Genomic DNA, 13,396 nt, shown 5'->3' with positions numbered 1-13,396 from the left:
CCTATCAACTCCCCAGTGGCTCTGAGTCTCCCCTGGTCACTAAGAGGGGCTCCTTACATCAGTGTGTCTCCTCCGGGCTTTCTTCTTTGCTAGCTTCAGACCCGAACCCTTCTTCTCCCTGTGGGGAAATAAATGGGGTGAGGCTCTTCTAATAGGCTTGGGGAATGAGGGAAAGGTTGACACCTCAAAAGCTCCCTTCTTGTCCCCCCCCAATAGTCCAGCACTGTGGCAACAATCACCAGGTTTGTGATAGGAATACCCTCTTGTGGCCAATAGAGGAATCACACCCAACTTAAGTTTAGGCATCGGACCATCACTGGATTGGGAACTAGGAGTAATTTATTATCTCATTTTACAGAGATTAAATGATTTGCCCAGAGGCCTCACAGGTTGTGCTGGCTGCATGGCCTTGGGTAGGTCATTTCCTCTCATTTTCCTCATCTATAAAATAAGAGACCCAACTCTCTTCTAGTTAAAATCTTGGTGGAAACCCCTTCCCTTGATCCCCACCTCATAGTCTTTGCTAACTGATTCATTATATGATACTAGATTAGGGACAGGAAGAAGTATCCCTTCACCCCCCTTCCCCATTCTCTCAGGTCAAGAAAGACTTCAATAAACGTCATCAACCATTAACCCCGGGGTCCAGGGAAGAAACCCGCTGCATTGTACCTCTGAGGCCAGTGCTCCCAAGATCTAGACTTTGGACTAGGCCTGCGAAGCTGATCCACCCTCCCTCACCCTCCATTGTCCCAGGCCTACCCTCTGCTGTCCATTAACCCTTCATCGTCCTCTTCCAGGTCGGAGGCAGGACTGGTTCGGGGTGGACATGATCTCGTGGAGACATTCCTGGACAGGACAGAGCCTGAAGAAGCAAAGACAAGAAAAATAGGAAAAGATGAACTCCACGTCCTCCCTTTCCACATGGGTCACAGGCAGCGGAATGTTGGATAATCTCATGAGCTCCAGGACTCTACTGCGTAACCATTATAATAGCTGATGGCTCCAAAATGCTTTCATGTTCAAAAAATACATTATCTCATTTGATCCTCACAACGGAGAGGGGACAGATATTACTTTATCCTTATAATATATTCTTTATTATATTATAAATCCATTCTATTATTATTTTCTCAAATGACCCAGGTTATCCTGACTCCAGGTCCAGCACTTTATGATGATGGCTAACATTTATAAAATATCTACTATGAGCCTGTCCCAGGGTTAACCACTTTTTTTATAAATATTATCTCATTTGATTGTTATGACAACCCTTGGAGATAGGTGCTATTATCACGCCCATTTTACAGATGAGAAAACAGGCAAAGGTGAAGTGATTTGACCAGGGCCATATAGCTAGTAAAATGTCTGGGGCTGGATTTGAAATCAGGTTTTCCTGACTTCAAGACCTCTCAGATAAGATGCCCTTGTGTTCATGAGGCTAGTCTTGCATTAGGAACAGGGAGCCCTGAGGGTGGCATCAACTTCTGGGTGACTTAATGAAAAAAGTCTTAGGCTCTAGTCCAAGATCCATCCCTAATTCTCTCTATGATATACTCGGAAGGTGGTCTCTCCACCTTTACTGAAGCTCCCAATCCGGGAGGAGGGGCTACCCAACCTTTTCTTTCCACTGCATTCATGGGAAGTTTTTCTTTCATTTAGGCTTGAGAGTTTGGTTCTGGACAACTTCCAAAGGATCCTGGGATTGCAGATTTAGAGTAGGCAAGTCCAACCTCCTCATTTCACAGAAGAAGAAATAGATTTAAGAAAGTAGGGGAGCTTGCCTATCAAAGAAATTTGAGAAAGAACAGAGCTAAGATGGCAGAGTAAAGGCAGAGATTTGGACAGGATCCGAACCCAGGTCCTCTGAGTCCGGAACTAGTTCCATGCAGTCTCACTCACTATTCCTGATACTGACCTGGAGGCCAAGGAGAACAAATTAAAGAACATGCTAGTTCTTTAAATACACAAAGACAGCTGTCATGTCCCCCACGCTGGCTCTCACCCACAATCCTTTCTCTTCCAGCCTAGACAGTCCCAGTTCCTTCCATCGAACCCTAACAGTATATAGATTCCAGATCTCTCCCCAACCTGGGAGCCCTCCTCAGGATGCTCTCTAGTTTATTCTTGGTCTTCCTAAAATGTGCTGTCCACTCATGATTTTTCTCTTTTGTTCTGATTCTTCTTTCACAACATGACTATTATGGAAATAAGTATCTGAGGTCAGATTTTGAATTCAAGTCCTCCAGACTCCAGGGCCAGTGTTCCATCCTCTGCATCACCTAGGCGATTAGAGAAATGCAAAGTAAAATGACTCAGAGGTACCAACCTCATACCTCTCACATTGACTGACAGGACAGAAAAGGAAAATGATCAATGTTGTAGAAGATAGGGGGAAACTGGGATCCCAATGCATTGCTAGTAGAGTTGTGAACTGATCCAATCATTCTGGACAGCCAAAAATCTATAAAACTGTGCATATCCTTTGACCCAGCAATACCACTTCTAAGTCTCTAACCCAAAAAGATATTTAAAAAGGGGAAAGGACTCACATGTACAACAATAGTCATAACAGCTCTTTTTGTGGTGGCAAAGAGTTGGAAATTGAGGGGATACCCATCAATTCAGAAATGGGTGAGCAAATTATATATCTGTATGTGATGGAACAGTTTTGTAGGAAATCAAGAGTGGGCAGACTACCGAACAGTCCGGAAAGATTTGGATGAACTGATCCTGAATAAAGTGAGCAAAATTAGGAGAACATTGTACACATTAACAGCGATATTGTGAGATGATCACCTATGAAGGATCCAGATATTCTCAGCAGGTCAGTGATCAGGGAAAATTCTGAGACATCTGCTATGGAAAATGCCATCTACATCCAGAGAAAAACTTATGGAGTCTGAATGCAGAGCAAAGCATTCTATGTTCATTTTTTAAAACTTCTTTTATGTTTTTTCCTTCTTTCTCATGGTTTTTCTCCCCTTTAGTTCTAATTCTTCTTTTACAGCACTAATATGGGAATATGTTAAAAACAATTGTACAGATACAATCTATATCAGATTGCTCACTACCCTGAGGACAGGAGAGAGAAGGAAATATGGTAGAAAATGTGGACTTCAAAAGCTTATAAAAAGATGAATGTTGGGGTGGCTAGGTGGTGCAGTGGATAGAGCTGAGTTCAAATCCGGCCTCAGACAGTTAATAATTACCTAGCTGTGTGGCCTTGGACAAGTCACTTAACCCCATTGCCTTGCAAAAAAACTAAAAGAAAAAAAGATGAATATTGAAAATTATCTTTTCATGTAATTGGAAAAAACAAACCAGCATAAAAAAATTTTTAAAAAGATACAAAAAAGGGGCAAGTAGGTGGAGCAGTGGATAGAGCACTGGCCCTGGAGTCAGGAGGACTTGAGTTCAAATTCAGCCTCAAACACTTAATGATTATCTAGCTGTGTGACTTAACCCCACTGCCTTGCAAAAACCAAAGATAAACAAATTTTTTTGAAGTTATAAACAAACAAGAAAAAAACCTGTGCATATCCTTTAATTCAGCAATACCACTACTAATACTACTTTCTTTGTATCCCAAAGACATTTTTTAAAAAGGAAAAGGATTGGGGTGGCTTGTGGCACAGTGGATAGAGCACCAGCCCTGGAGTCAGGAGGACCTGATTTCAAATCTGACCTCAGACATTTAATAATTGCTTAACTGTGTGGCCTTGGGTAAGCTATTTAACTCCATTGTCTTGCAAAAAAAAAAAAAACCTAAAAAAAAATAAAGGAAAAGAATTCATATGTGTAAGAATATTCAGAGCAACTCATTTTGAGGTGGCAAAGAAATGGAAATCGAAGAGATGCCCATCGAGGAATGACTGAATGAGTTGTGGCATATGATTATAATGGAATATTATTGTGCCATAAAAAATGATAAGCAGGAGGCAGTTAGGTGGCATAATGGATAAAGCACCGGCCCTGGAGTCAGGAGTACCTGGGTTCAAATCCGGCCTCAGACACTTAATAATTACCTAGCTGTGTGGCCTTGGGCAAGTCACTCAATCCCACTGCCTTAAATTAAAAAAAAAAGAAAAAAGAAAAAACTTGGAAAGAAAATGAAGAGAGCAAACCAGGAGAGCATTGTACTCAATGATAGCAATATTATAAGAATGAACAACTGTGAATGATTTACATTTTTAGCAATATAATGATCTAAGACAAGTCCAAAAGATTCAAGATGAGAAATGCTATCCATCTCCAGAGAAAGAAGTGATGGTGTCTGAATGCAGATTAAAGCATACTTTTCAAAATTTTCTTTCCTTTTCTTTTTTGAATCTGTGTTTTCTTTCACAACATGACTAATATGGAAATTTTTTGCATGACTGCACATGTATAGCCTATATCAAATTGCTTGCTTTCTTAATAAGGGGGAGAGGAGAGAATTTGGAACTTAGAATTTTAAAAAATGTTAAAAATTGTTTTTACATGTAATTGGGAAAAAATAAAATATTAAGAAATTTTTTAAAAATGTGCCTTCCAAACCAGAAGAATGTTTTTCCTCCTTAGCTCAGCTGGGATAAGGTTAGAATTCAGAAGGTTATATGACTCAAAGGAAAGAACCTTAACTGTGACCTAGTCCAAGTAATTTGTTTTACAAATGGAGAAACTGAGGCCCATATTGGGAAAGTGACCTGACCAAAACTGACCAGGGAGTAAATAGCTTATCATAGCATCATAGATTTTTTTTTAATTTTTGTGAGGCAAGAGGGTTAAGTGACTTGCCCAAGGTCACACAGTTAAGTAAGTATTAAGTGTGTGTCTGAGGTCACATTTGAACTCAGGTCCTCCTGACTCCAGGGCAGGTGCTCTATCCACTGTACCACCTAGCTGTCCTGGGGTCATAGATTTTGAATGGACCTCCAGGCTACTGAATCCATCCCTTTTCTTTGACTGATGAGGAAACTGAGGACTCAGAGAAATTAAGTGAGCCCAGATTTGCCCATACCCATACTAAGGTATGAAGACCAGTAATCTAATCATTAAGTTCATGATACTTCAATCTCAGATCATGTGGAGATAGTCCTGGAGTCTAATTCCTTACTGTTTCTCACCCCCAGCAAATGATTTGTGGTTACTCCTGGACTGTCCAAAACTATGACCGTGTTTGTGTGTGTGTGTGTGTGTGTGTGTGTGTGTGTGTGTGTGTGTGTGTGTGTATGTTTGTGTGTGTGTGTGTGCGCACGCGCGTGCCTGGGCATGTTGGGGGAAGTTCAAAACCCTTAGATGAATCAAACCCCTCCAGGAACATTGTGAGGGGAGGACTCGAGTAAGAAGAGGCCCTTGATTATAAGGAATAAGCCCTCTAGTTCATGGTGCTGCCAGCAAGCCATGAAGATTTACACCTTAGGAATCCCATTCCCCAGTCCCAGGCTAGCTCACCTTGGGGGGGCAGGTCGAAGCGAATGTGCCCGTCAAAGTGCATGGTGCTATGAAACTTGCCGTCACACACCTCACAAAGGCTGAGGGGCCCCCGGCGGTGGAGCTGCTGGCAGTCGGCGTGGTGGCATACCTGGGGGGGGGGGGGAGAAGCACAGGTCTCAGACAGGGGGATGAGGAGCCATCTACCCAGATCACAGAATATGAAAGCTAGAAGGCCCTCCCTCAGTGACTGTTCCATCCAATCCATTCCCAAGTCAGAATTCCCACTATGACCTCTTAGAAAGTGGGTTTCCATGAAGGCCATCAATGTAGGGGAGCCTCCCCCTGCCCAGATCTCCTTCTCCTTTGGAATGGCTTTCTTAGGAAGTTTTTCCAAACAAAAAGTCTACATTTTCCAGGTTGCTAAAGGCCGCCAGGTTGAGCACAATCTTTCCAAACTCTCTTCCCTTTAGCAGCGTTTCAGATACTTGAAGGAAGATAAGGTCTCCGGTTCCTCTCTGAGTCATCTCCTCTCCAGGCTCACCCACTGTGATTAACCAGTATACCGTGGGCAGAGGGCCCCAGGTGCAAAAGGTGAGAGTGGGGAGAAGAGGATTCCATTCTAACCAATCATCCTTTATCAGACACTGGGAGAGAAGTAAAGTCTAGCTAAGTCACAATCCCCCCCCTTTTCCTGGGTCTGGTAGGAAGAGAAATCCCCGAGTTAACCATAATTATCATAATATATTTCATATAAATACGTAATTTTTATATATACACCATATAAATATAATAGCTACATTAATAGAAGTACCATATTTTTGGTAAAAAATAGAAGTTATTTGTGGACAGAGTCTTTTGAGGGATATAATAATAGAAAGAACACCAAAGTTGGAGTGTTTCCTTTGCCATTCACAAGACAACCCCCCGTGGCATTTTCCTATCGATCAATTGAAGGACCTTGGGGTCCCTTCCTGTTCTAATCACTACCTAGCGTTTCGACAGTGTTTTAAAGTTTTCCAGAGCACCTTACATGTTATCTCATTTGATCTCTACAACAACCCTGAAAGGTAAGTTTTACAGATGGGAAAACTGGGGCAGACTGATATTCAGTGATGCACCTCTGGTCCCGTAGACTCGATTCAAACTCAGGTCTTTCTGAATCTATCCACCACACTACCTAACTGCTCTAGACAGATGATCCTACAAATGCTCTCACATTAGATTCCCATATCTTATTCATAGCCTTTTCAAAGTAGTCAGTTGGCTGGTCTCTCTGCCTCTAATCTGTCCAATTCCCTACTTAATCAATTCCAGTGACTACCTATTGCCTCCAGGATCAAATATAAAATCCTCTGGTTGTTTTCCTTTTATTTTTTTATGTCACTTAATGTGACTTGCCCAAGGTTCACACAGCTAATATGTGTCCAGAGGCCAGATTTGAAATCAGGCCCTCTGGACTCCAGACAAATCATCACCTAGCAGCCCCTTGCTTATCAGTGAGCACTTAATACATGTTTCTAGGCTTACCTTTTAGAAAAAGACCAACAGTGCAGCGCTCTCTTCTTTCTTCAAGCCTTCTACTACACCCACTTTCCCCTTCCTCATATGACAGTACCTGACCTTCCATTTTAATGGAAAAAATGAAGTGGGCAGCTAGGTGGTACAGTAGATAGATCTCCGGCCCTGGAGGCAGGAGATAGGGCCTCAGACACTTAAGAATTGCCTAACTGTGTGACCTTGGGCAAGTCACTTAACTCCATTGCCTTAAATATAATAAAATTGAAAAAAGTGAGGTGAGAGCTCCCATTTCTCCTTTCTTTTGATCTTAAAAAGAGAATCTCATTTCCTTTGCTCTGGTCTCCGATGAAAAGGGACCAAAAACACCCTTGTTTTTTAGCTGACATCTTGTGCCCTATCTTCCTTCACCAACAGATTGCCCCTCCAATCGCCCCTTCTCTCTAATCTTCAGCCTTCCCTTATCTACCAGAGCCTACAAACACACCCATTTCTCTCCCAACCTAAGATCAACAACAACAAAAAACACTCACTAGATTACACCAGCTCCTTATGTTATGGCGTTATATCTCCTCTTCCTTTCCCTGCCAAACTCCTAGGAAAAACTGGCTAGAATCAGATGCTTCTACTTCCTCCTTGCACTCTTAACCCTTCACAGCCTGACCTCATCCCTCATCCCTCAATTGAAACAGCTCTCTGGGAAAACAATTAAGGAAGCCTTAATGAACAAGTCAGATGGCCTTTTCTGTTGTTTTGTGTAGGATCTAGAGTCAGCCGCCTTTTCTGTTGTTTTGTGTAGGATCTAGAGTCAGCCGCCTTTTCTGTTGTTTTGTCCTCTCTGACTCGTCATGATCCCATTTAAGGTTTTCTTGGAGTGGTTTGTTGTTTCTTTCTCCAGCTCATTTTACAAATGAGGAAACTGAGGCAAACAGGGTGAAATGCCACAGCTTCTGAGGTCAAATTTGAACTCAGGGAGATCCTGACTTCACTCTATTCACTGCCCCTGGAATCAGGAAGATGAGTTCAAATCTGATCCCAGATACTTACTAGCTGTGTGTCTCTAGGCAGGTCATTTAACTTCTGTTCACCTCAGTTTCTTTGTTGGTAAAATGGGGGTAATAGAACCTTCCCCCCCTGCCCTGAGTTGTTTTGAGGATCCAGAGAGAATATTTGTCAATTCCTTCAGACAGTGGCTGGCATTATATAAATGTAAGCTGTTATTATCATCATCCTCAATATCATTCTTGACAGCTTCCCCCTCAGCATTCTGGTGTCACTGCCCTCTTGGCTACCCTCCTATCTGGTCACTCCTCAGTCCCCTGTGTCCATTCAACATTCACGGGTTACTGTAATTGTGAATCTCTTGAACCTTCTTCTTTCCCCTCTATTGATCCAATTAGCTTCCAGAGGATTCATTAGCCTCTCAATGACCTTGCTATCCAGTTGTGGTCTCTTTCCTGAACTCCAGAATCACATCACCAACTGCCCTTTGGACATTCCAAATAGCATGTTCCATAGATATCTTACACTCAATATATCCCAAACTGAAGCCAATGTATTTTCCCTCAAACCATCCCTCTGATGAATTTTCCAATGCCTGTGAATGGTCCTACCCTCCTCCCAGTACCTCAAGCTCATAGTCATTCCATCATTCTTGATTCTTCCTGTTTCTCACCCCCATCCCCATCTAGTTGCTAACTCTCTTTCCACACCTCTCATCTCTATTCTCTTCCCTCTACTCACATGGTACCACCCTACCTCATGTCCTCCCTCATCTCTCACCTGAAATATTTCCATAATAATCTGATAGGTTTTCCTGAATCTAGTCTTTCCCCTTTCAGATCCACCCATTAGATTGTAAATTCTTAGAGGGCAGGGACTATCTTTTATCTATTTCTGTATCTTCAGCACTTAGCACTTAGCTGGTACATATTGAGTAAGACTCCTAAAATATAGGCGCGACCATATCACTCTAGAAGGGCCAGTGGCTCCCTACTACCTTCGTGATGACACATAAACCCTCTACTCCCCCAGTTTGGCACTGAGAAAAGGGTCTTGTCCTCCAGTATTACCATACTTCACTCTGCCTCATAGACTGAGTTCAAAGGAAACTGCCCTCCCTACATTTTCTCCTAGAGGACACTTATTCCATCTCTTTTCCCCCAAGCCCATAATGAATGCACTTCCTCCCCAACTCTGACTCCCACACTCCCGGCTCTCTTTAAAGCTCAACTTCACATCTGCTCCTACAAGAATCAGATTCCCAGCTCCCTTTCTCAGGGCTCCCTTCCATCTGCTGCCCAGGCTCCCCACCCCCCAAAATGACTTTGTTTATTTATGTGCCTTTCCTCATAAAACAGAACTCCTTGAGGGCAGGGGTTTCTTAAATAGATGTAGATCAACTTTACAGTTAAATTGAGCAATTCAACAAGCAAGGTAGTTAAGTGCCTACCATGTACCAAATCCCTGCCCTGAAGGAATCCCATTGGCTGCCTGCCCATCCTGAGCTGGCAATGAGGGTGGGGGTCTGCAACATAATCATAGCTTACATAGATATATCCATCCAAGGTTTGGAAAAGTCTTTACATAAGCAATATCTCATTTGAGCTTCCTTTCATCTGCCAATGAAGGAAACTGAGGCTCAGAGAAGTTAATTTGTTCATGACCCAGATGTTAGTTATATAAGTAATATAAGACAATAGTGAGTCTTTCTGTTGTTTTATCTTAGGCTGGGTGGATAGAGCATAGGAGTCAGGACATTTACTGCCTCATACACTTCCAAGCTGTGTGATCCTGGGTAAGTTAGTTCATACTTTCTGACTCAATTTCCTCATCTGTAAGGGTCACTAAATGGCACAGTAGATAAAGCATTGGCCTTGGAGTCAGGAGGATGGGAATTCAAATCCAACCTCAGACACTTGATTCTTACTGTGTGATCCAGGGCAAGACCCTGATTGCCTTGAATCTAGAGCCATCTCCAGTCATCCCGATCCCTATCTGACCACTTGGACCTAGATGGCTCTGGAGGAGAAAGTGAAACTGGTGACTTAACACTCAAATCACAACATCACGTCCCTGATATCATGGTCTTCTTCAAGAATGAAGGACAATAAGAAAACCTCATAATCTGTAAATGAACCGGAGAAGGAAATGGCAAACTTCCAGTATCTTTGCCAAGAAAACCCAAATGATGGACATGACTGAAATCATTCAACAATGGCAATGTTTGCGTGGCACTTCAAGGTTTACAAAAGGTTTACTAATATAAGTGAGAACTTTGATTCTCACAACTGTCCTGGAAGACAAGTGTTCTTATCCTCATTTTATAGATTAGGAAGCTTAAAAAAGAACTTAAGTGACTGGTCTAGGTTTAGGAAGTATTAAGGCTCAAACTAGTGAGGGATGGAGGCAAGATTAGAACACAGGACCCTGACTCAAAATCCAAAGTTCTTTCCATTACTTCATCCAGTTTCTTCTATGAGGGTCAAAGGTGGGATTCTTCTCCAAATATGGCATTCTGTCCACAACCCCCCATCTGTCCCACTATGACCTGTGCCTACCAGATTCTCCCAATTTGGTTGAATAGGCAAGACAGACAGACACATATCACAATGTAATACATGTGTATCCATAGAGACACAAGTTTATTAAATATACATTGTATATGACCAGAAAGGACAATGATCAATGTTGGAAGGGATGTGGGAAATCTGGGACACTAATACATTGTTGGTGGAGCTGTGAACTCATTCAACCTTTCTGAAGAACAAAGGGCAATAAAAATGTGCATACCCTTTGATCTTTCAATACCTCTACTGTGTCTACACCCTGAAGAGATCATGAAAAAGGGTAAAAACATCACTTATACAAAAATATTCATAGCAGCTCTGTTTGTGGTGGCAAAGAATTAGAAACTGAGTGAATGTCCATCAATTGGGGAATGGATGAACAAATTATGGTATATCTACGTTATGGAACACTATTGTTCTATTAGAAACCAGGAGGGACGGGAATTCAGAGAAGCCTGGAAGGATTTGCATGAACTGATGCTGAGCGAGATGAGCAGAATCAGAACACTGCATACCCTAACAGCAACATGGGGGTGATGATCAACCTTGATGGACTTGCTCATTCCATCAGTGCAACCAGGGACAACATTGGGCTGTCTGCAATGGACAATACCATCTGTATCCAGAGAAAGAATTGTGGAGTGTGAACAAAGACCAAGGACTATTACCTTTAATTAAAAAAACCCGTTATCTTATTATGTAATTTTGCTAGCTCATATCTTATTTTTTCCTTAAGGATATGATTTCTCTCTCAAAACATTCAATTTAGATCAATGTATAGCATGGAAACAATATAAAGAATATCAGACTGCCTTGGGGGGTGAGGGGGAGGGAAGCGAGATTGGGGGAAAATTATAAAATTATAAAATTCAAAAATAAATAAATGCATTAAAAATATACATTTTAGACACATTTTTGCCTATTAAACCTATATATGCATACACATATAGTACAAGTGTCTGTGAATATATGTAAATGCATATATACCACGAATAAATGTGCCTGTGTGTACACATATATACATAAATATATGATGTGTATTCCTTCTCAAAGAAGACCGTGACATCGGGGAGGTGACATCATGACAAGCCCATGAATTGGGACGAGTGAGGATGGGGAGGGTGCAATGCTAAGTCACCTGGCTCATCTTTTCCTCGAGAGCCATCTGGATCCGGTGGTCAGTTGTGACTAAAGATGACACTGGATTTTGAGGCAATGAGTATTAAGTGATTTGCCTAAGGTCACACAATTAGTAGGTGACAAGTGTCTGAGACTGCATTTGAACTCCCATTCTCCAGCTCCAAGGCCACTGAGCTACCTAGATGTTCACATATATACACATGCATACATATAAAAACATATACACATAGATACATATGCCTGTACACTTACCTGGAGTCTTAAGCTTTATTAATTTAAAACTGCAACAAGACTTTGAGACATTGTGAGTGTATGTGTGAGAGAGAAGTGAGAGCAAGAGACAGAGACAAAAAGGGAAAGGGAGAGAGAGGCAAAAACAGAGAGAGAGAGAGAGAGAGAGAGAGAGAGAGAGAGAGAGAGAGAGAGAGAGAAACAGAGAGACAGAGAGAAGAGAGGGGGAGAGAGGGACAGAGACTAAGAGAGACAGGGAGAGAGAAAGAGCTAGGTAGAGGGAATGACAGAGATGGAGAGGGAGAGAAACTAAGAGAAGGGGGGGGAGAAGGAAAGGGAGAGAAAGAGATGCCAGAGAGGGAGAGGGAGAAACAGACAGACTGGGAGAGGGAGAGAGACACAAAGACAGAGAGGGAGAAGGAGGAGAGAGGAAAAGACAGAAAGAGAAGAGTTAGGGAGAGACAGAAATGGAGAGGGAGAAAGAAAGAAACAGAAGGAGAGGGAGAGGGAGAAATAGAGACAAAGAGAGAGAGAGAGAGAGAGAGAGAGAGAGAGAGAGAGAACAATGAATAACAAATCCCTAATCAGTGAAAATTAGACCAATAAATACCATAGCATGTTGTAGACAATAATTTATTTCAACAAATACCTACCACCTGCAAGGTTCCATTAAAATAAAACAGGGTCCCTGTCCTCTAAAGTCTTATAGTCTGGTAGGTACTAAGGGAGGTAGAGGAAAAGAAAGCTCAGAGGAGTCACCGAAGAAGTGGGCCTTGAAGACTGGAGCAGGCTGTGGACAAGGAGGCAGGGAGGAAATTCCCTCTGGTATATGCAGCAGGGGTCTGCTTCTGAGGAAATCATCCTGAGGAGCAGGGAGGAAGGAAGGGAGGGAAGGGAGATTACTTAAAGGTGAACTCCAGGTGACCCAGCCTGGACTAACTGCCTCTCTCCAAAGGCCAGAGCCCAGAACGCTGGACAGAGACCCAGCCATACCATCTACCCAGCCTTCAGCAAACCTGTTGAGGGGGGCTAGGTGGCACAGTGGATAGAGCACCGGCCCTGGAGTCAGGAGGACCTGGGTTCAAATCCGACCTCAGACACTAGCTGTGTGGCCCTGGGCAAGCCACTTAACCCCATTTGTCTTGCAAAAACCTACCAAAAAAAAAAAGAATACCTATTGAGGCCCCACCCTGGCAGATAGTGGGCACTGGGAAGCACAGAGGCTGCCCAGAACAGAAAGGCCTTAGGTCAAATCCTTCCCAAGTCACTTGGTAACCCCTTGATGCTGGGCAAGTCCCATAATCTCTCACCATTCCAGGCAACTTTCTAAGACTCAGGTGTAAACCAGCATTGTTAGAGAGAGTTTCTTCATCAAAGGAGTTCCCTACACTAAGGGTATCAGTTTGAGGCACTCCCCTCAAATTAAAAAAAAATGCATATACACATGTATCCATGTGCATTCATATTCTTACCAAAAACTTTTTTAAAACTATTTTTTCTTAATTTTTCTTTATGAATTCTTA

The 13,396-nt window shown here is 42.4% G+C and overlaps 1 protein-coding gene across 2 annotated transcripts in view; it reads right to left on the bottom strand.

Annotated features, from left to right (window-relative positions):
- Positions 1-13,396, bottom strand: part of PLEKHG5 (pleckstrin homology and RhoGEF domain containing G5) — a 112,390-nt gene that overhangs the window by 19,617 nt on the left and 79,377 nt on the right. Inside the window, exons 3-5 of one of the 2 annotated variants that reach the window (XM_074218590.1) lie at positions 5,437-5,566; positions 763-865; positions 58-118 (exon numbers count right to left, since the gene is read on the bottom strand). In XM_074218590.1, coding sequence (XP_074074691.1) covers positions 58-118; positions 763-865; positions 5,437-5,566 — 294 coding nt within the window. Of the gene's footprint in view, positions 1-57; positions 119-762; positions 866-5,436; positions 11,305-13,396 lie in introns of those variants that run through there. The other variant, XM_074218589.1, reaches the window with a different exon arrangement.

This window comes from Macrotis lagotis, chromosome 1, assembly GCF_037893015.1.
Source record: "Macrotis lagotis isolate mMagLag1 chromosome 1, bilby.v1.9.chrom.fasta, whole genome shotgun sequence".
Lineage (NCBI taxonomy): Eukaryota > Metazoa > Chordata > Mammalia > Peramelemorphia > Peramelidae > Macrotis > Macrotis lagotis.
Note: the sequence above shows the minus strand (reverse complement) of the source record. Positions and strands in the feature narration are given on the sequence as shown.